Below are 20556 nucleotides of genomic sequence, written 5' to 3' on the forward strand. Positions count from 1 at the left end.
GTCAGAGTTGATGATGACTTAATAAATAAATAATTAATTAATTAATTAATTAATTAATTAATTAATTAATTAATTAATTTGTAAAGTAATTAAGGGGTGGGGAAAAAAAAATTGATAACGCATTGTATCGCAATATTTTCAGTAGCAATACTGTAGTGATACACAGGCGCCATGTATGGATCTTTTATTATATATGTGTTGGTCAGTTTGTCCCATTTTGCAGCATTAAAACTGGACGAAGATGAACAAAGAGAAATGTTTCTTTTTTAGATAAAACAGATGTTGACAATGTTTCTTTTTGGAGACATCCTTTGAAAATGGAAAAAAAATTGAATTTTGGAAAATAAGTAATAAATTGCAGTATATTGCAGAATATTGCAAGAATATTGTATTGTGTCATAAGTATCGGGATGATACCGTATTGGGAGGCGTCTGGTGATTCCCACTGTAAACCCAAACAGTACATTATAAAGGATAATCTGTTCATGGCAATAGTTAGTTACGTATCTGTTCTTGGGCTTTTTAGGGAGTTTTAAAGAGAAAAAGATGCCGTCTGATGAAGAGTCAACATTTCTTGCAAGTGAAGGCAGCACATGAAGGAAAGAGATGGTTGAGGTGAGTTGAAGTGACTTTGCTTTGTTGTTGCAGGACACAGTCACCTGTTACACCAACTCCTGGACAGTTCAGAGTTGTTTTGTTTTCCACTTTCATAGTATTTCAAACTCTTTTTGTGGTAGCAATAGCCAGTGATGTTTTCTGTTAACTGTAACGTTAACGGGTATCTCACGCCAAAATATGCATAGACTGGTCTGATCCACGGTTACATGATTGTCCACCGCAGAGTGACGTTGCGTTGCTTTTTTTCCAAAAATTGAATTGGTCTTAACTTTTTGCAGTGGGGAGTCAAAATAAATGGAATTACCTGCGTAACCGACGAAGCAGTGTGTGTGTGAATGCATGCTCCGCCACTCGCCGCCTCACCAGAGCATCAGTTATGATCAGTCATACTATCTTTACACCAGGTCTGCTACAGTATAACCACACAGATCTCCACACACTAGGGATCAACCCAGCGATTCTGGTTTCAAAGGCCGAGACAGATACCGATTGTTAATTGGTAACGAGAGCGATAGTTGATATTTGTAACCGAAACGCAATGACAGTGAAAATGAAAATGTTGAAGTAAAAATTAATTTCAATCAATGAATTTTGGAATGTTACAAACAACGCAAAACTTTAAAAAAAATTCTTTAAGCAATTATTTAATAAATTAGAATCTTTACACAGTAAAGATTAAAGTAAAGCTACAGACTCACACTAAGGAAAGCTCGTTTTGGGAACAAGGCGGAATTTTTGGAAAGAGACTTGGTAAGAGATGTGCTATTAGGTGAACTAAGGTCTATATAAAAGAGACTTCAGATACAGTATTAAGAGACCACTAAGGTCTATATAAAAGAGACTTCAGATACAGTATTAGGGGACCACTAAGGTCTATATAAAAGAGACTTCAGATACAGTATTAAGAGACCACTAAGGTTTATATAAAAGAGACTTCAGATACAGTATTGGGGGACCACTAAGGTCTATATAAAATAGACTTCAGATACAGTTTTAGGGGACCACTAAGGTCTATATAAAAGAGACTTCAGATACAGTATTGGGGGACCACTAAGGTCTATATAAAAGAGACTTAAGATATAGTATTAGGGGACCTCTAAGGTCTATATAAAAGAGACTTCAGATACAGTATTAGGGGACCACTAAGGTCTATAAAAAAGCATCCAAAGAGCACCGTGTCATGGGACCTTTAAATAATTGCTTAATACTTTTTTCCAAAAGTTTTGTGTTGGAGTTGGTAACAATACAAAATATACATTTTGACTTTAAGATTTTCAGTTTTACTGTAAATGCATATCGTTCATTAGCCTTTAAAAACTAGTTTTGATCCCTAATTCACAGTAAGAGTCCGGTAGTGATGTGAGCAGGACATTAACTCAGTGGTGAGTTACTGAAGCAGAGGGACATACACAGAGAGCCAAAAGTAGTGCACTTTTTAATTAATTAGCTTTATTGGTTATCAGGCAATTACAACGTTGATACAGATCATCTGCAAACGGCCCGATAATCTGTTTACCCCTACTACACTCATCAGTCTGCTCGCGTGTAACTCTACATTTCTACGTGCACCTAGCACCTAGCGGCTCAATACCAGCAGAAGACCACAGTCAATTTCAGCTTGCATGCACTTTTTTTTCAATAAAACAAATATTCAAAATTGAGAATTGAATACCTACTTATCAAACAAATATTTGCTGACTAGCTGACTGAGGCCGAGATACTGTGTGGAGCTTTCAATGATAGTCTTATAAGGCATTACCCATCACACAATGCTGTGACAATGTAGAGCTAAGGATTGGACAGTACCAAGATGAAGTGTATTTCCTCTTCCTGCTCAGCAATCTCAATTTTGGCCATATTAGTGCTCTCTGCCCTGTCAGCCTGAAGCTCTTGATGTATCGGTTTCTGACATGTGTCAGTCTGTCCTGGTGCTGTGACAGAAGCAACATGCGCACATTGGAGTAATCCCGAAACCGGACTGGTCCTGATCAAAGAGATCACATGAGGGGGCGCAATGGAGGGCTTTATTTAGGGCTAAAGCCATCTTGGTCTAATGTTGCTTTTTATGTTAATAAATGTATAATCACATTATTTATGTTCATTTTAATCAGGTGATTATCCGTGCTTACATGTGGTTGTGTGCAAATTTATGTATGGGCCTGTGGGTGTTTTGTGTTTGTGTCGTTGCTTTATTTTAATAGCGCATCCATATATTGTATGTGGGTAATTTTCCCCGTATTTCCCACATAGTAAGAGTATGAAGTAATACAGTATTTAGAAATCATGTCATTACTTAATTTTACGGTTTTCATAGCTTAGTTTCAGATGATGAATTGCAACATTCTAATTGGCATGTCCGATGTCTCTTTGATCATTTCCTCACACGAATTATTGAAGTTTAATCTAATCCAGTCTTTTTTGAATGATTGTTACTCAAGTGTGTGTTTTTGCTTGTGTGGGTGTCCGCTACCTAGTACAAAGTTTTAGTAGTGCAAATGAGTCTCTATGTATAAGCTACATCAAAATACAGGAGAGACACACACTCACACACACACACACAGACACACACACACACACACACACACACACACACACACACCTGCCTCTTGAATAATCCAAATGGGCAGTAACTACTTTTTTCGCTGCAAAGTTGTTCCAGCCAAATAAATAAAAGTAAGGAGAAGAACGATTACCTTAATCATAGTGTTGTGTGAGGAGACCTTCCCCGGCCTCACCACAAACCACATCATTTGTGGATGAAAATTATTTTTTAGAACAACATGTACAAATAAATACCAAGTGGCCCCTGAGGCCCGGGAGGTGATAAAAAGCAGATCATTCCGCTCCACAGAAAAACCTGCGCAGCACTGACTCATATGTGAAATACTTGAGTTGTGTTAGTCCAACACAGAAAACAGAAGACGTGCCATAAAACTGTACACTGTAATAAAACACTGCTAGCTTCACATTTCAGATCCTTAATTGTTTTTATTAACATTGTTAATTATGGATAGCTACTTTTCAAACTGTGAAACAGAATAATAAAGTGAAGAAAAAGTAGCACATCTAAAGTTTCCAAGTTAAGGAGGACAAAATACTCTCATTTTGCTTAATTAATTAGGCTCATATCACAATATATCCACGCAGACGCGTTTCGGTACAAAGCCTTCTTCAGAGCGTTTAAAATAACCAGTTATATCTTATTACTTTTGTTCTTTATTTGCGATTTAATACAAAACTGTAGAGCAAGTATGAGCATAGAAAAACAAAGAGCAAGGATAATTAGCATTAGGGGGTAAAATGCGTTGTCCACCTGCAACCTCTGTTCCTGCAGCTGAGTTGTCAATCAGCGTGTGGATACGCCTGTCTGGAACATGACCTCTGACCTCCGAGCCCTGGCCTCCTGGCGACCAAACCCGCTGACCCTCCACAGGCCCGGGCTGCTGGGCAGGTGCTGCCTCAGGAACACAGGGCATCAGACACAAATGGTGAGCAGTGTGTGCACCATGTCTAATTACCTGTAATGGTGTTTGATCTGTTTCTAAGTGTTTCAATGCACACAAAGTAGAAAAAAACACAACATTTCTAATCAACACTACCAAAATGTGGGAAATGTAAAAGTATATGCCATTGTATTCAGCTCTAACAGAGCACCTCCTGCATGGACAGATGTCTTATATTTCTCCACGTTGTCATTTTTAATGAAAAGAGACTGGATCCTGTGTATCTAGACATGCTGAATTTGTATATTTCTCGTCATTTTAAAATCTGTTAATAAATGCCTTAAACTCATTTACACATCCGGTAAAAAGTCCTAGACATTCTGAGACATCATGCAGCACCTGTACTGCCCCCACATCACTTTTAAAACCCCAAATTCCAGTCCTCACCTATGAAACCCCTTTTGGCAACCCACCTACCCTCCACCCCACCTTTTAACAAAAGAGAAAACACACACTTTTTAAAGCACACGCACATACATCCTTAAGCAGCTGCGTCATTACTGAAGTCTTTTGAACTTCACACTGGAAGTCAAATGCCACATGTGTCAGTACAAGACAGATGTACCACAGCTGCCTCTTGGCTCTAATTTCATCTGTGATGCACAACCCTCTCCCCCCCCCCCTCTTTCCCTGTCTCCCCTATTTCCAAACCACCCCCGTCACCAGAGACCTCACCCCAAAGCCCTCTGCCTCCTATCATCCTCCCAACTATGCACTGTGACAACATCCACACCTTTTTAAGTCATTAAATCAGAGAATCTTCCACCGCACACAAATCACCAGGAGTGCGTCTTTGTAGTCCGGGTTTATCAGTCCAAAAAGGGCAGAAATGAATCTTAATCCTTTATGTAGTAAACAGGGAGTCCATCTTTAGTTATTTGTAAAGTTCAAACAGTGTCACCAATAAATTTTCTTTTTCAGTTTTCAACCGAGCTTTAAACGAATAGTGGAATACGATTCCCCATTTAAGTTACAAAATTGGGACTTTTCTTTAAAAATATGTACTGCTTTTTCATGTTATTCAATTGGCTTGACCGATACTGTGTATATGTGTGTGCATACTAGAGATGTTCCGATACCAGTATTGGTTTTGCCTCCAATACTGCCCGAAACGCTGGTATCGGGAAGTACTGGAGATCTGATACCACGTAATAAAACCCTAAAAAAAAACTACATTAAAGTGGTTTATTTATGTTCTTATACAGTTATAACTGTATGTCAAACTGGATAATAAAAGAAAGTTCTGTGGCGTTTATTGTTTGTTCATGTTTCACAAAGAGTTTAAAACCTGAGTCAGACCGACAACAAAGATAGAAATCCTATCACATCCATACAGGGATACAGCTGTTAAAACATAATAAAACATATGACACACTGGTATCGGATCAGTACTCTGTATCGGCCGATGCGCAAGTTCAGGTATCAGAATCAGTATCGGGAAGCAAAAACTGGTATTGGGCCATCTCTAGTGCATACCTGGCTAAATGGCTTCAATATGAAGTTGCAGTTTGCAGGGAACCATCTTCACCTTTAGAGGTCAGCGCTGAACTCTAAATAGAACTCCAAAATAGTAGATTGGCAGGCCAGACAGCTGAACATTGAGTTGAAACTCACTATAAAGCTCCATAAAGTTTAACGGCCACCTTTCAGATTTGTTCTCATGTTCTCATTTGATACATTTTTTATATCAAAAAAACACTTATAGCTGCTTTAAGCAAGCGATACTTTGTGTGTTTGTGTTTCAGTTGTCCTGAATGAAGGCATCTACAGATCTTTTTCTCATTATGGCCGCTTCAAATTTATGTCTCAGTTCAGGTGGGGAAAAACACAGACTACCCACAAAAGTGATCCAACCCAGGTGTTAGCTACTGCTGTGTGCCAAGATGCACTTCTTAAAGCCTATCAGTGTAGGTTCCCCCTCTAAAAGATAGAAGATAAAATAAAAAAAACGCCCTTTTTCTTTTTGGTTCTTTCTATTGTTTAGTCTCGTATGAGTCTATTGTGACACAGGTTCAAATTACTTAGGAACTAAGAACTATATTAAAGCATTTTATGTTTTCGTTGCTTAGCCAAAAAGCTGCACCTCAAGCCACATCGTTTACATTGACCAATTTCACCCAAAGGCAACACATCTCAGTGCTTTGTTTTCCAACTGATCAATTTTTTTAAGCTATGAATGAGAAATGTTGTCAAAACACATGGCCTTGACAAGCCTATTGGGGCTTTGCCCTGGAAAAGTTGCTGGTGAGCAAGCGAGACAATCTTGGCTTCCCTCCTTCTCCACTGACAGTCATCTGTAAGCCTCCTTCACGATGCGTCCCCCATCGTGATTAGCGGTGATTACTAGCCTGTGAGGTTGCTTTAGATCACTCATGTGATCTGCAGCTCTGCAGCGTCTGGAAGCACTTCAGCAGACACACTAGCCCAGTGTTCAAACCTGGACTGATGCAGGCACTCAGGAGAGCCCGCACAGCCTCTGAAGAGACACTTTTCTTTTCTCATTCTTGGCATAACTGTCCAGTTCAAATTAGATGCGATTGGACTTGTGATTGTAGTGGATTAAGCACCAGATAGATACTGTATACATACTTGAACGTGTATTATGATGACAGGAGTTGTAAAACACAAGCTGAAATGGTGAGTTAACCCCACCAATGATAAAATAAACAGTGCTCAGAGCTTATAACATACAGGTCTCAGCAGTTACATGTTATTAGCTACTGTAGGAGTCTAATGTTGGACATGACGTAAACACAGAGAAGTTTATCTTTCTTTACAATAAGTCAGAATGACAGTGAAGTGAGTAAGTTAACTACCCATCTAACCAACAATGAAATTGAGTAAATCAAACCCACAAATAAACGTTATTGTACATATTAACAATGGGAGCTTGTTTTTGTCTTATGCTCATGATCCACTGCGGTTACTTGAGAATATGCAAAGAAATAAACAAGCATTCAGACCACAGTTCTCAAATTTTTAAACTCAATTGTTCCCAAATGCAATAGAAACATTTTATTTACATTCCCAAACTTGATCATAAGGTTTTTTTCTAGTGTTTTGTCCTCCCTGGTCTGTCATTTTCCTCTTGATCGGACACCCTGGGGGGTATTTTAAGACTTGCTGCATTGTCTTAAGGTGGCAACTCTCCAAAGACAAGTATGTGTGCTGGTTAAGTGTTTCACAGAGCAGGTCTGACATCAACTGTTGGAGGACAGACAATGAATGTGTTTACATACACAAAATTTACTCGGATATTAGTGGGGAGACTCAATTATTTATTTTAGAAAAAGGCATTTGTAAATGCCACATCTCGTTTACAATAACTGGGATAAACGTAAATCTGACGGCTCAAATTAGCTGATATTACCGGGATACTGAGTCATGTAAACAAACTCCATTTACTGGTTGGGTTTAGTCATCTGTGCCACCTTTTTTCCCTGGTAGTAATACAAATATTTAAGTCCTTCTGTGGACTGTAATCTGTTTTGGAAAAAAAAATCCCCACCAGGGGGTCTTAGTGAGATTTGTTATTGCAAGTTGAGCCCGATGAACCCATGATCACCAAACACTGAGAAAAATAAACATGCAGAATTTACCATTAACACACTGTAGATACACTTGAGCTGTTTTTTAAGGTTAAAGTAGGATAATGAAATCAGCCACACTGACTTGTACCTTGAGATATAATTACACATAGAACAACAGAGTGACACAAGATCTGTGTAAACCAATGGCCTTCATTGTAGGTTTGGCTTAAAGCTGCATCAATCAATTTTTTTTTATACATCAACATTAAATCTAGTGGATTGTGAAAGGGGTCTCTCTATACAGACAAACCCTCAGAGCATTATCGCCCAACTCAGCCGCTTTTGTTCTAAATTCTTGGAAGTCATTGTTTTTCTGGCACATTTACTAAATAGTTTGGTCACAGCAGTCTCATCAAGTCGTCTGCAGCAAATAAGCCATGATAATCCAACTATATTCTAGCTGCTCAGCACCAAACACCAGACAGACAATGTTGGCAAATAGCTAGTTAACGTAGTGGAGACTTTTTCAGCTAAACAGCCAGATATTTTCCTCAGGAGGTGGTGGAGACCAAAACGGAGCTAAAAGGAGAGTGTATATTGGATTTGGAATGATCATTTTGCCGTGACAACTTTATAAAGCAATACTAGTTCAGGGTTGTGTATCTCAACAATTCATTAATGCAGCTTTAATATGTCCATACTGCCACATACATGTGTAAATGTTTTACCAGCTGTTTGCTGCAGTGTTAAGCTGCGTTAATATACGGCTAAGACTGTGTAAGTACTGCACCAGTGTTGGGGGGGATGCATGACTTTAAAGTACTCCTATCACCTTTGTTATTATGGATACCTGCTACACATTTTTGAATACTCACAATCTATTCTATTTCCTTTTTTTTTTCTTTTTTTTTTTTTTTACTAATTTTGTTTTTTTGTTAGCACAAATGTTATAAAAATAAAAAAAATATAGCAAACTTCAAGGCATCTTGTGGAGACAACATGCTGAAAACTACATAGAACATAATGGTCTTGCAATGGTTTTGGGAGCACAAAAGGTACTCCTTTTAGGAAACTGTGTGGTAAGCATATAATTACTAGTTAGTTTCCCCCAACACTGGTAAGTACTGAACAAAAACCAGACATAACACATCTGAGACATTTTAGAAGGATCTGATTCTTAATCTAAAATGTTAATGTTTCTAGAAAGTTCAGTACAGTGCAAGGGATTCATAAAGCTAATTCTGTGCTGATAAATTAGACCCCATGGTCACAGTTCAATTCTAGTAACATGCCGTTTCACTTTTATATTGCGTGCTCACATACATAACACGTTCAATAAAATTGGTCTACGTTGCCATAGCTCGTCCTTTTTGACTATAGAGCAACATTTGAGCTGAATGTGACTCACTGTAAGATCCTCTTTAGTGACATACCACTGGCCTGTGTGCTCCTATTTGTAACAAGGGAAATGCTAGTTTAATTTAATAGCCACAAAATGTGTGTTAATGCCTTTTCCTGTTATGGGATGATAGAACAAATAACAACGGCAGACTAAAACACAAGGGGAATGTGGTAACATCTTCCAGTGGTGAGCCTGTCCTCTTTTTTTACAAATATATTCTCATTCTTACCTAGACCTTTTCAATCACTTCAAGAGGGAAAAAAAGAAAACATGTACAAACAGATAAAATGTCAAACATAGGGAGGAGAAAGTGCAAATATTTTGGCGCCGCTTTGTTTTCTTGTTTTTCTGTTCACTTTTTTTGTACCTCAGGAACTTTTCAATTTTTCTGCTCCATCTTTCTCTTTCCTGTCAGCAAGCGTACAGATGCCTTCCCTCTGTGCCCTCTGCTCTCGTCTCAGCTTCTGGGTCCTTCTCTTCTCACACCAGACGACCTACTGGGAACACAAAGACAGATGGACAAGAGAGAGAAGAGAGAAGAAAATGTCTGTTTTAGTATGAGACATGCAGATTCACTTGCACTTAGCTGTTGCGTGACAAGACAAACTCTATGAGACGGACTAACTCACACACACACACACACACACACTTTAAGGGCCCTATTTTAACAATCTGTATCGTAAGTATTAAACGTCAAACGCAAGTAGCTTTGTGGCCGGATCTCGAGCACTGTTGCTGTTATACCGGCGGGATAAATGACTCTTGGGTTGGTCTGGAGTAGCTACATTACTAAGGAGTGATTTGGACGTAACTAGAGATGACAAAACCAATACCGATACCAAAATCGGTATCGCCTCCGATACTGCCTAAAATATTTTTGCAATGCTAGAGCGAGATTATGTCACTATAGACGATGCCGCTCTTCTGGCTCTTCTCTCCAGTGCTACTGCTAGGGCATTTGGGTTAAGGGGCATCGGCCCATGCAGTTCAACATCACATCGCCTTAAGTCCTTGAAGTTCCTCATTTATGTCATCAACACAATCACGATTCATGGAAATGTTGTGTACAACAAGATCATATTTTTCCTTGTATTTATGTATGGCTTCCAAAAATGAGAACTGCTGCGCTGTGAGATAAGAGAAACAAAGTGCACACTCTACATTACGGCCAAGCATGCATCCTTAAAATAGCCTCTGAATTTTTCCTGGTCTGTGGCGGAATTGTTTTCTTAAATTGCAAAATAGCACTAGTGAACATTTGCTCCAGAACACGCCTCCTCTTTTTACTGAACCGCCCGTCTGGGTTACTGAACCCGTCTTTGTTGTTTTTCAGACTACAGAAGTGACCAGTACTAGTTGTTGCTAGTTAGCTCACAGGCTTAAGGACGCGAGTAACATTTTACCTCTAGGACGCACCGGTGCACCTAATGTCCTCGCATCCCTTGCAATGTTGTTATATGGATTTGGTTATATGGATCTCGTCTTACTCTCCGCGCAGCCCGGCCACACAGCGCCGGTCCACACTTATGACATTTCTCTACAGTTTTAATTGTTATTAACACAGATGTATGTTGTTAAGTATGAGGGGCAAACCTGTATTTCTACCCGTGTTTCCGCGGGTAACTCTGCTATCGCGGCCGCCACCGCGATGAACACAGAAGAATTTATTGAAGGCAACTAACTTAAGTTCATAGAGTAATAGCGTGTGAGACAGAGCTGCTGGACCTGCTGGACAAGTTATAAACAGCATATGTGACAATAAAATTTGTTTTGGTTAAAATCAACAAATAATTGTGATCACAATATTGATCAAAATAATCGTGATTATCATTTTGGCCATAATCGTTCAGCCCTACTATCAGTCTGGGTATACCTGTATTCACCCTGTATCTAAAACGCTCTGTTTTAGCATCTGTAACTTTAAGGCCCCCCCTCTCGAAAAAGCCCAGTCTGCTCTGATTGGTCAGCATTTTGGGGTCATTGCAGCCGGAGAATGACCATTACCGCACTGTAACGGCACTGCCTACCTACAGTATATATACAGTATAGTAAAGTTGTGACATCACAACTGTATGGAAGTCCAGACAGCATGTTCATATGGAAAGCAGATCCATCCTCTGCAGCTGCTAACATTTTCTTATTTTCTCACCAGCATAATTTTTCTGAAGTCAAAAAACTAAACAGACTTGTAACAGAGTGATTCTGTTTTTGTTTAGCTAAGAACCAACAATAAATAACTTTTTTACCATCTTTTTTTTTTTTTTTTAGTTCACACAAAAGGTCACTTCTCCAGGATAAAGCCAGTGGTTACAAAAGTTTGTCTGCTAAGCAGCTGCACCCCTCCTACACCCAAACGCACCATACATACCCACACATGTGCTGACGTTATGGGACAAGCAAGCTATAAGTTAACAGTCTCTGAAGTTGTGTGTTGCGTTTCATTTTGTGCTGAAACTGCTTGAGAAAGCCGGTATGCTGCATAAGCGATGTCTCTTTCCCACTCATCTGATTGATGAGTGGTGAAGGGGGAGAGAGACACAAAGGAGGAGAGAAAAGGAGATGGGTAAAGAGCTTAGATTGCTTACAGATGGCTGTCAGACAAGAGGTCCTCCTGAGCTGTGTGTATGTGTGTGTGCGTGTGCGCATGTGTGAGACCATTTCATGTCTGTGCATTCAAAATAGGGTTTTGTTTGTTTGTAGGTCTTTCCATCTATCAATATTTTGTTTGTATGTGAACATACAGTTTGTGTGGGTTTGTCTGGACGCTACTGGCCTACATGAGCGTGTGTGTGTGTGTGTGTGTATGTGTGTGTGTGTGTGTGTGTGTGTGTGTGTGTGTGTGTGTGTGTGTGTCAGCAGCCTGTGGGGATGTGCAGGTGCACTCTCTGTCAGAGCTGGTTGTGTCAGCCATGAAATAGAAGTCCATCTGATTCTGTAGTCTGAGAATATGAATTTAATTTGCTTCACAGTCAAATAGTCTTTTCAACCTATAAAGTAAAGTAAAGTAAATATAGTAAAGTAAAGTAAAAGCAAACCTATAAAGTGCTCCATAAATCACAGATTACCTTCTATATGAGTGAGTCCTGTAGCGAATGCTTTCACCTTTACTTTAAGTGTACAAAACGAAATGTTATGGCCACCCATTTCAGGAATGACTAGTTGGATCCAGATGACTACAGTCTCAGCTGTGACATTTTTATCTAAATAACTGTCGATTTTCCCGCCTGTTACAAAAACACACCACTGAATCAAATCCATTTCGGTCATAAAACATGTTCCTTTTTCTACTTTTGAAAACAAATCAAGAGAGACCTCAATGCACAAAACTTGATGTTTCTTACTTAACCTGCCACAACAATAGCACTTTCTGCAAACTGTAGCTTAAGAGAGTACTATCTTTCAAAAAGTTTTTTTATAAGAAAAAAATCATGCTGCAGTCGACCACCAAATTTAAAAATGTGACAAGAGGCCGCTACAAGTCTTGGAGAGTCTAAAATGAAAAATGGTTTATACTTTTAAAGGCAGGGTTGGTAACTATTTCCAATGTAGACTTTTTATAAATAGTTTGAAATGTTCTTTACACCCCAACAGCAATAAATTAGTTATGGGTTCTGAAAAAGGAGTGAAAAAGATCTGTAGCTACTGTACTCCAGTAAAAACGTCCACCAATCACCGCCTCGAGGTTTGCTTGGAAAGAACGAATGAAATGCCCCCTTGCCTCGCTGCGCGTACTCTACCCCTCTGGATTACAAGCCGGAGCTCCGAGCGCGTGGTTGTCACGTTTCTACTTGCCGTTATGTTTGTTTTAAACATTCTGTGTGACGATATTAGGGGTTTGTTGCGGTCCTTTCTCCACTCTGCTTTAATATATCCATGCTCTGCCCTGAAGCAGCGGGGCTGTGTGTGGGTCGGAGCCCCGAGGGCAGGGGGAGGGGTTAGACAGAGCCCCGAGGAACAATACTCAAATCTTTCTGGCTTTCCATTATCAATTAAAACATTACCATACCTGGCTTTAAGAAGCATAAATGTCCTCACTAAATTTGCACATCTGGTTTTGAAATGCAAAAAGAATTCGGCCTACAATGATATTTCACGTTAACCTTCCCACTAGTTATGTAGATTGTTTGGTTCGACATATATCATCGTGTAGGAGGACTAACAAACCGGCACTGGCATCCTTGAGTCCTTGAGTCTGGCAACTTTAATTTTGGGGAAACAGGATATGAAGAAATCATGGAGAGGAATTGAAATGTTAAAGTATTTTAGGTCTAAGATACATACCAGCTGTTATTTGACTGCAGTTGGCCTCTGTGGTGTTAATGGATTTGTAAGTAAACTTCAAGCACGAGTGTGCAATTCAATATCAACAACTGTAGTATTTTTGTGCTTTCAGTGTCATAAATCCTTTACCTTGGCAGCATTAGTGACATGTTGTACCTGTTAAACTATGCAGCTCCACAATATTTCCTGATCCCTCTCTCCAGTGAAGTCATGCTGTTACTCTTTTTAGCTCAGATAAATGTCTCTGTTGTGAGGAGCCACAGTAGTGCTCATGAATTGCCTTTGCAATTACAAGGCTCCAGAGCAGCCAATGGTCTTCTCCTCACAGTCACTGAGGACACTGTCTGTGGCATTAACAACACAAAGCTCCCTGGACTCTCCCTGGACACCTTGGCCCCACTTTTGATAAAGAGCTGAAAGCAGATCCCGTCTAGCGGTGAATCGCCTGGCTTCACCTGGGACCAGCCGATAAAGACACGAGAGCTGGGAATCATGGTATACTTGAACATGGTGGTATCTGGGGGGAGGAGTGGACTTGGCTAGAGATATTTACACAGGAGTTTACTGTCATCTCATGAATAAAGGATTTTTGTAGCAAACTCATCAGAATACCAAGTAACCGGGAGCAATGGTGAGAAAATCATTGCTAATCTGAATGATCGGGTATTGCCATTGATTTCTTGATTCATTTCCTATTCGCAAGGCCCCGATTCCATGTCAATTCATGATGGTTCAGTTGCAAAAAACAATTTTGCTTGGACACAAAAGAGATTCTACAATCATACACGGTTCCCCTTTAAATTGTTGCATCATTAAAAGTATCAATGTCTACGTTTAGAAACAACGCCAAAGCAGTTACATTAAGTCTGGGTGTTATTTTGGGTCTCTGTTGCTTCCACACGCATACAAACTTGGAAAAAACTATCCATGCTGTTTTGAATGAGATACGGTTTTGTCCTCTACCTCCAGTCTCCAAGTGAGCTGTTCAAAATCTGCACGTTTTTTTACGTCACTAGCTGAGACAAGTTGGCTAACCATAGCACATGCTAGCACTAGCATGCTAGATTGTTTTCAATGGCAAAACACTGGTACAACACCCACTAGTTGACCATAATCTCCAAAAGGAATACTTCCTGTCCCTGTTCTGCAGGGATTCCACAAGTGTCCCTCGTCTAGAAGAAGTCTACCAGCTAATCCTGCCTTGTACTGACCAAAGTTGGAGAAAGAGTTATCTAGCGGATGGGATCTTACCTAGCTACTGAGCATGTGTAACCCCCAACAAAGATAGTATAGAAGTGAGATGTCTCACTCTGTAGCTAAAACAGAGACCTAAACACACAGGGTGACAACAGGATCTGCAGCCATGTACAATACAACAAAAATATGGTGTTTTATGAAAATGAAACCACATAAACCTATTCTGGTACAACCTCCAAATACAATTATGAACTTTAAATGAGCATAATATGGGCGCTTTAACGTACTTATTTTTCACACAACAAGGGCACCTCTACAGATTTTACAGTCAGTAATTTTAGTGACATTTAATTCAGATATCTGGAGCTGAGATTTCAAGGAACCCCTTTTTAAATGGCCATGGCAGTTTTTCCTTTGCCAAAATGTAGCTTGACTTTGGATGGTTGTTTAACCCCCTTCCAAGCTTGCGTGAGATAGTTGGTACCAATGGATTCGTTAAGTCTTCCGGTTTATATGAGACCGACTAAGATCTATTCTGGTTTTTATGAATTGATATTGGATCATTAAAATGAGAATCAATTTAAATCGGAAAATCAATTGTTTTTATTGTTTTTAAACCCCGCCCTACTTGTCTACCTGTCAGAGTCCTATATGTTGAACTGTTACCTTCAACATAGTACAGTGTGTCCAGCTGATGTCACAATAATTAAAACACAAGTGGTGTGGAGTAATTGCCGTTGGCCCTGAGAGGAGGGGGCTCTGGTCTCTCTAATGGTCCTGCAGCCTTAGTGCCAGCACTGCCTCATAATGCCCTCCTTTCATTCCTGCCTAATGACGGACACAGCCAGGACAAACAGGAGAGGTCAGAGACGAGAGAGCGAGAACCGAGACGAGAAAGGAAGAAAGGAGTTTGACAGAAAACAGCAGACGGGACACAAAAAGCATTACAATTGCACGTCTGACTTTGCCAGGAGAAATCAGCCCCTAATTACTTTGTGACAAGTTGGCAATATTCCGCGTAGTCCCTCCTAGGCATCTGTACTTAATGACATCAGACTTATATTTACGTGGTGAAAAATGTATATAATTTATGGGATTATAATTAATTCACACCATCAGTCTAAAACAACTTTACTGTAAAAATACATTACAAAAAGGATTTTCTTTAAGAAAAGCAGACATCTTTCTTTTTAAAGGTTGCTTAACAGATTATCGGGCCGTTTGCAGATGATCTGTATCAACGTTGTAACTGCCTGATAACCAATAAAGCTAATTGATTAAAAAGTGCACTACTTTGGCTACGCTACAGCTCCGCATCTGTCCCTCTGGTTCAATTTGACTCACCACTGAGTTAATGTCCTGCCCACAACACTATCGGACTCTTATTGTGCACTAGGGATCAACCAAAACAGTCTTTTAAAGGCTGATAACCAATATGCATTTGCAGTAAAAATGAAAAATGTAAATGTAAAAAATACAAACTCCAACTCCAAACTCCACAAGGCCTTTTAAAAAAGGTTTTAAGCAATTATTTAAAGGTCCCATGACACGGTGCTCTTTGGATGCTTTTATATAGACCTTATTGGTCCCCTATTACTGTATCTGAAATCTCTTTTAGATAGACTTTAGTGGTCCCCTAATACTGTATCTGAAGTCTCTTTTATATAGACCTTAGTGGTCCTGTAATACTGTATCCAAAGTCTCTTTTATATAGACCTTAGTGGTCCCCTAATACTGGATCTGAAGTCTCTTTTATATAGACCTTAGTGGTCCCGTAATACTGTATCTGAAGTCTCTTTTATATAGACCTTAGTGGTCCTGTAATACTGTATCCAAAGTCTATTTTATATAGACCTTAGTGGTCCCCTAATACTGTATCTGAAGTCTCTTTTATATAGACCTTAGTGGTCCCCTAATACTGTATCTGAAGTCTCTTTTATATAGACCTTAGTGGTCCCCTAATACTGTACCTGAAGTCTCTTTTATGTATACCTTAGTGGTCCTGTAATACTGTATCTAAAGTCTCTTTTATATAGACCTTAGTGGTCCCCTAATACTGGATCTGAAGTCTCTTTTATAAAGACCTTAGTGGCCCACTTATTCTGTATCTGAAGTTCCTTTAATTTAGACCTTAGTGGTCCCCTAATACTGTATCTGAAGTCTCTCTCATGGGTGGGTCAAATTCTCTGGATGTGCAAAGCAGAGAAAGGGGAAGCAACCTTGCCCCTTAAGACCTCATAAGGGGCACATTCCAGATTGGCCCATCTGAGCTTTCATTTTCTCAAAGGCAGAGCAGGCTACCCAGGGCTCGGTTTACACCTATCACCATTTCTAGCCACTGGGGGACCATAGGCAGGCTGGGGGAACTCATATTGCTCATCGGAGTGTGAATGTGTGTGAGTGTTTATCTGATGAGCAGGTGGCAACATGTATGGCAGCCTCGGCCACAGTGTATGAATGTGTGTGAATGTTTCCTGTTTGATGTAAAAGCGCTTTGAGTAGCCGTTAAGACTAGAAAAACGCTATATAAATACAGCACATTTACATTTACATATTAATGTTAAAAAACCTCAAAGTGAAATTTTCATGCCATGGGACCTTTTAATACCTTGCTCAAAACCTGACAATTCCAATTCGATTCTTAAACTGGAGCAGAGCGTGAATCCTGAATATTCTTTCTTTTTCTTTCTTCTTTTTTTTAATAAACAATCCACTGTACTACCTATACTGGATCATGTAGATATCTGGTATTCTCATGCTGCTGTCACTACCCTCAAACTCCTGGACACCATTTACCACAGTTCCATTCCTTCCTTAAGACAGCTTTGGGTGAAAAAGTTAGATCTTCACCACTGACATGTAGAAGGCATCAGCATACCAGCTTCATTTAAAAGCACGTAAACGACCTTGAATCCAGGTCACAGGATAGGTAGACTTGGCAGGCAGACCCTGGCAGATCTCTGGCAGGCCCTGACTGATCCGAGCTCCGTGCGCTGTGGCCACGGAGGAAAGCCACACCGTTCATCCGAACATGCTGTTCACACTGGCATTACACAGAGCTGGATTTAAATCAGCAAAATATCTCCTCAACTAACGAACTTTGTGAAGGTCCATTTTTGATAAGTTCAAGAGTAGCCAATGTTTCTATCCACCGTCAAGCGGATCCTGTAGTGGCAATAGTCCCTTATTCTCAGTTCTTAATCTCTGTGTAAATGTATTACTTTTAGTCTGACTATGCTGGAATTTGCGCATGTAGTGCATAGCAACACATACTGTATGTTGCAAAGAAAACACACCTACTCATGCTCAACAACAGCTGGTACATCCTGCAAACTAAAAGCTCTGTAAGCACTTACTACTCTAATATCTTATAATTATGTATGCCCAAGTTTGGTGTGTTTTTGTGCGTGCAAGCTTTTGTACATGCACACCCCCATGTGTTAGTACTTAACAAGTAAGTTTATCTTTGTAAATATAATTATGACTTTTAAAAAGAACATCATGAACCCTGCTGTCAAATGTCTATTGCAACAAGTTGAACAGTGGTACATTTTTGTGTAGTTCATTCCAGCGAAGGAGACCTAAGGCTGGGGTCATCTGAGCAACCATTGGTCCTCATCAATGGCCTAACCTCACCTAAGAGAAATTCAACACCATGGGCTTCTGTTACACTTCTCATCTATAATGAGGACTCCAGTCTCTCCAGAGGATGGATGCCACCCTCCAGCAGCCTTTCAAAACTTACACAAGGTATTCAGATGTTTGTCTTTGCTGTTGCCAGCGTGTCGAGCGAGTAGCCTCCTTCAGATGTGCTCCACTCTGCCCCACATGCTCACAGTCCTTCACCAAAAAGCACGTAGTGTAAACTGTAAATATGTCCAACAACACTCCAGTGACGATCCACAGCTGCGACAGAGCGTAAGATTTAATGTCTGGCAGAGGCAGCTTGACTTAAAGAGATCCAGGCCATTGAGGATCAGCTAGGCATACCTGAACACAATGACCGTCTATCTTAGTCAAGGCAGAATGCAGCCACATGTTCCTACAGACTCCTGCTTCTTTCATGCAGGCCTCCGCCGTCTCTCTGTCCACAATGATCACTAGCTCCGAGGGCCTGAGTGGCAGCATACAGAGCCGTGAAAAGGTGTCAGGCCATTTACCTCCAGCTCTTAAGCGTGAAACTGAGCAATTCGGTGACCACAGTGAAAACAACCGGCCGAGCCTCCTACTCTGCTCTTCCAATATCGGGGCTGTTTATCCTGGCAGCTGTGCCCAGGGTCCGAGAGGCCTGATGTTATGCCAGCTCGGAGCCACTGTTCTCCAGGCGAGGCTGGCTAGCCCCACGGTAAATACATGACCTCAGTGCTATGTGGGGCGCTGAACCGGCCCAGTGGCCAGAGTCAACAGCACCAACGGGCCCAATAATCGCTCAACAGAGAGAGGGGGGGGGGGGGGGGGGGGGGGGGGGGGGGGGGGGGGGGGGGATTCCAACGGATCGATGAAAGAGATGGAGAAGAGACTGAGACAGTCTAAAAGATAGAGTTATAGTTAGAAGTTAGTTATAGAAGTTATAATAATTCCGTTGTTTGTCTGTTAATTGGTTCTTCTTTATTTCAGACTTTTTGGCCTATTTCTTGTTGTCAAAGTAGGAACAAGACAAAAATGTCTTGAGCTGAAACAACATTTATCAGTTTTTTCTGACATTTTACGGAAAGCATGATTGATTCATGGGGAAAATAAACAAAATAAATGAAAAATAATTTCAGTTATACAAAAGAGTTGGCTTAATGTTTTTCAGCCCTGTCCGTCAGTGTATAACTGCATATCCGGTAAAGCTTTGCATATAACTCAAACAAGACCGATGCATTTCACCAACCTGCATGTTAATGCGTTAAACAAAAGCCAACTAAAGCACTCGAAGCCAGGGAAAAAGCGTATTAGTTTTCCTTACTGAACAGTTTTGTCCCTTGCCTTGTCCCTTGGTGGCCAACTGTTGTTGAGCTACCTGCAAAAGAGGGACAAAAAAAACTTAGAAAAAGAATAAACTTCATAGAGGGCAATGTCTTCTTTTTAAGTCACCAAAACCTAAAATATGCCACAAAAGACTTTTATTATAGCATATTTATTTGATATTTTTTTAACCTTATGCAGCAGCATAATTGTCAATTTCTTCATGAATTGAAAGTCTACAGTCATTTGTGTGTGAAATGTATTTCACAACCTCTGGGCATCTCCTAACTATTTACATCTCACATGTTTTTTCTCTTGGCTGTATGACATTTGGTCACTGTGAGCTGCTGTGACAGTTGGTAATGTTCTCTATTTGGACCAAGTTTTCAGGCCCAGACATTGTCTAGGGTCCGGTAATACATTAGCCTAGTCTAAATATCCATCAGTGAGGGCTGAGTGTAGCAGTGCATCTTATTTAGACTGCCAACACATCTGTTTGTCACATGCACCACAGTTCCTGCATCCCTTCCTTTTTTTAGTTTTTTTTTAAACTATGACATGTTTGTTGTAGTTAAACCTGGACACTTGGCAGTGTTAAAACTAATGGAAAACAATCTTAACACAACCAAGTACCTCTTTTATTCTCCTAAATCTTAAATTTTACATTTCAAGAGTATTGATTTGTTTTTATTTTAATGAAAGTGACCCTTCTATGTGAACCCGCCAACCCACTCTCAACCATCCGCTTCTCCCCAGCTTTCCTTGTCCTCTTACCCTCCTTGCTGACTCCCAGGCAGCCTTTCAGCTCCTGCAGGGAAATGGCCCTGTCCTTATTCAGGTCACAGTAGTCAGTGAACTTGCGGGCACATTTCTTGGGTTTGGCTTTCTTCTTCAGGTACTTCTTAAACGGCTTGAGTTCCTTCTTGTTGATGTCGTGGCTGCCGTTGTTATCCAGCTGGGCGAAGTACCAGTGCACCACCCTCTCCTCTAAAGTGTGACTGGGATCAGGCTCAACAAACCTGGTTAGGTATAGGGTTAGAGGAACAGATGCCAGTGAAGACATGGATGTTTCAAT

General features: G+C 40.3%; 1 protein-coding gene across 11 annotated transcripts in view; it reads right to left on the bottom strand.

Moving 5' to 3' along the window:
* Positions 1-6634: 6634 nt before the first annotated feature.
* smoc1 (SPARC related modular calcium binding 1) overlaps positions 6635-20556 on the bottom strand; it is a 69318-nt gene continuing 55396 nt past the window's right edge. For 7 of the 11 annotated variants that reach the window (XM_034858048.1, XM_034858044.1, XM_034858052.1 and 4 more), the window contains 3 exons: positions 20256-20500; positions 19503-19536; positions 6635-9550 (listed from right to left, as the gene is read on the bottom strand). In XM_034858048.1, the coding sequence (XP_034713939.1) occupies positions 9511-9550; positions 19503-19536; positions 20256-20500 (319 nt within the window). In that variant the 3' untranslated portion in view covers positions 6635-9510. Of the gene's footprint in view, positions 9551-19482; positions 19537-20255; positions 20501-20556 lie in introns of all 11 variants that reach the window. The other 4 variants (XM_034858045.1, XM_034858050.1, XM_034858046.1 and 1 more) reach the window with 3 other exon arrangements.

Source organism: Etheostoma cragini, chromosome 20 (genome assembly GCF_013103735.1).
Source record: "Etheostoma cragini isolate CJK2018 chromosome 20, CSU_Ecrag_1.0, whole genome shotgun sequence".
Classification (NCBI taxonomy): domain Eukaryota; kingdom Metazoa; phylum Chordata; class Actinopteri; order Perciformes; family Percidae; genus Etheostoma; species Etheostoma cragini.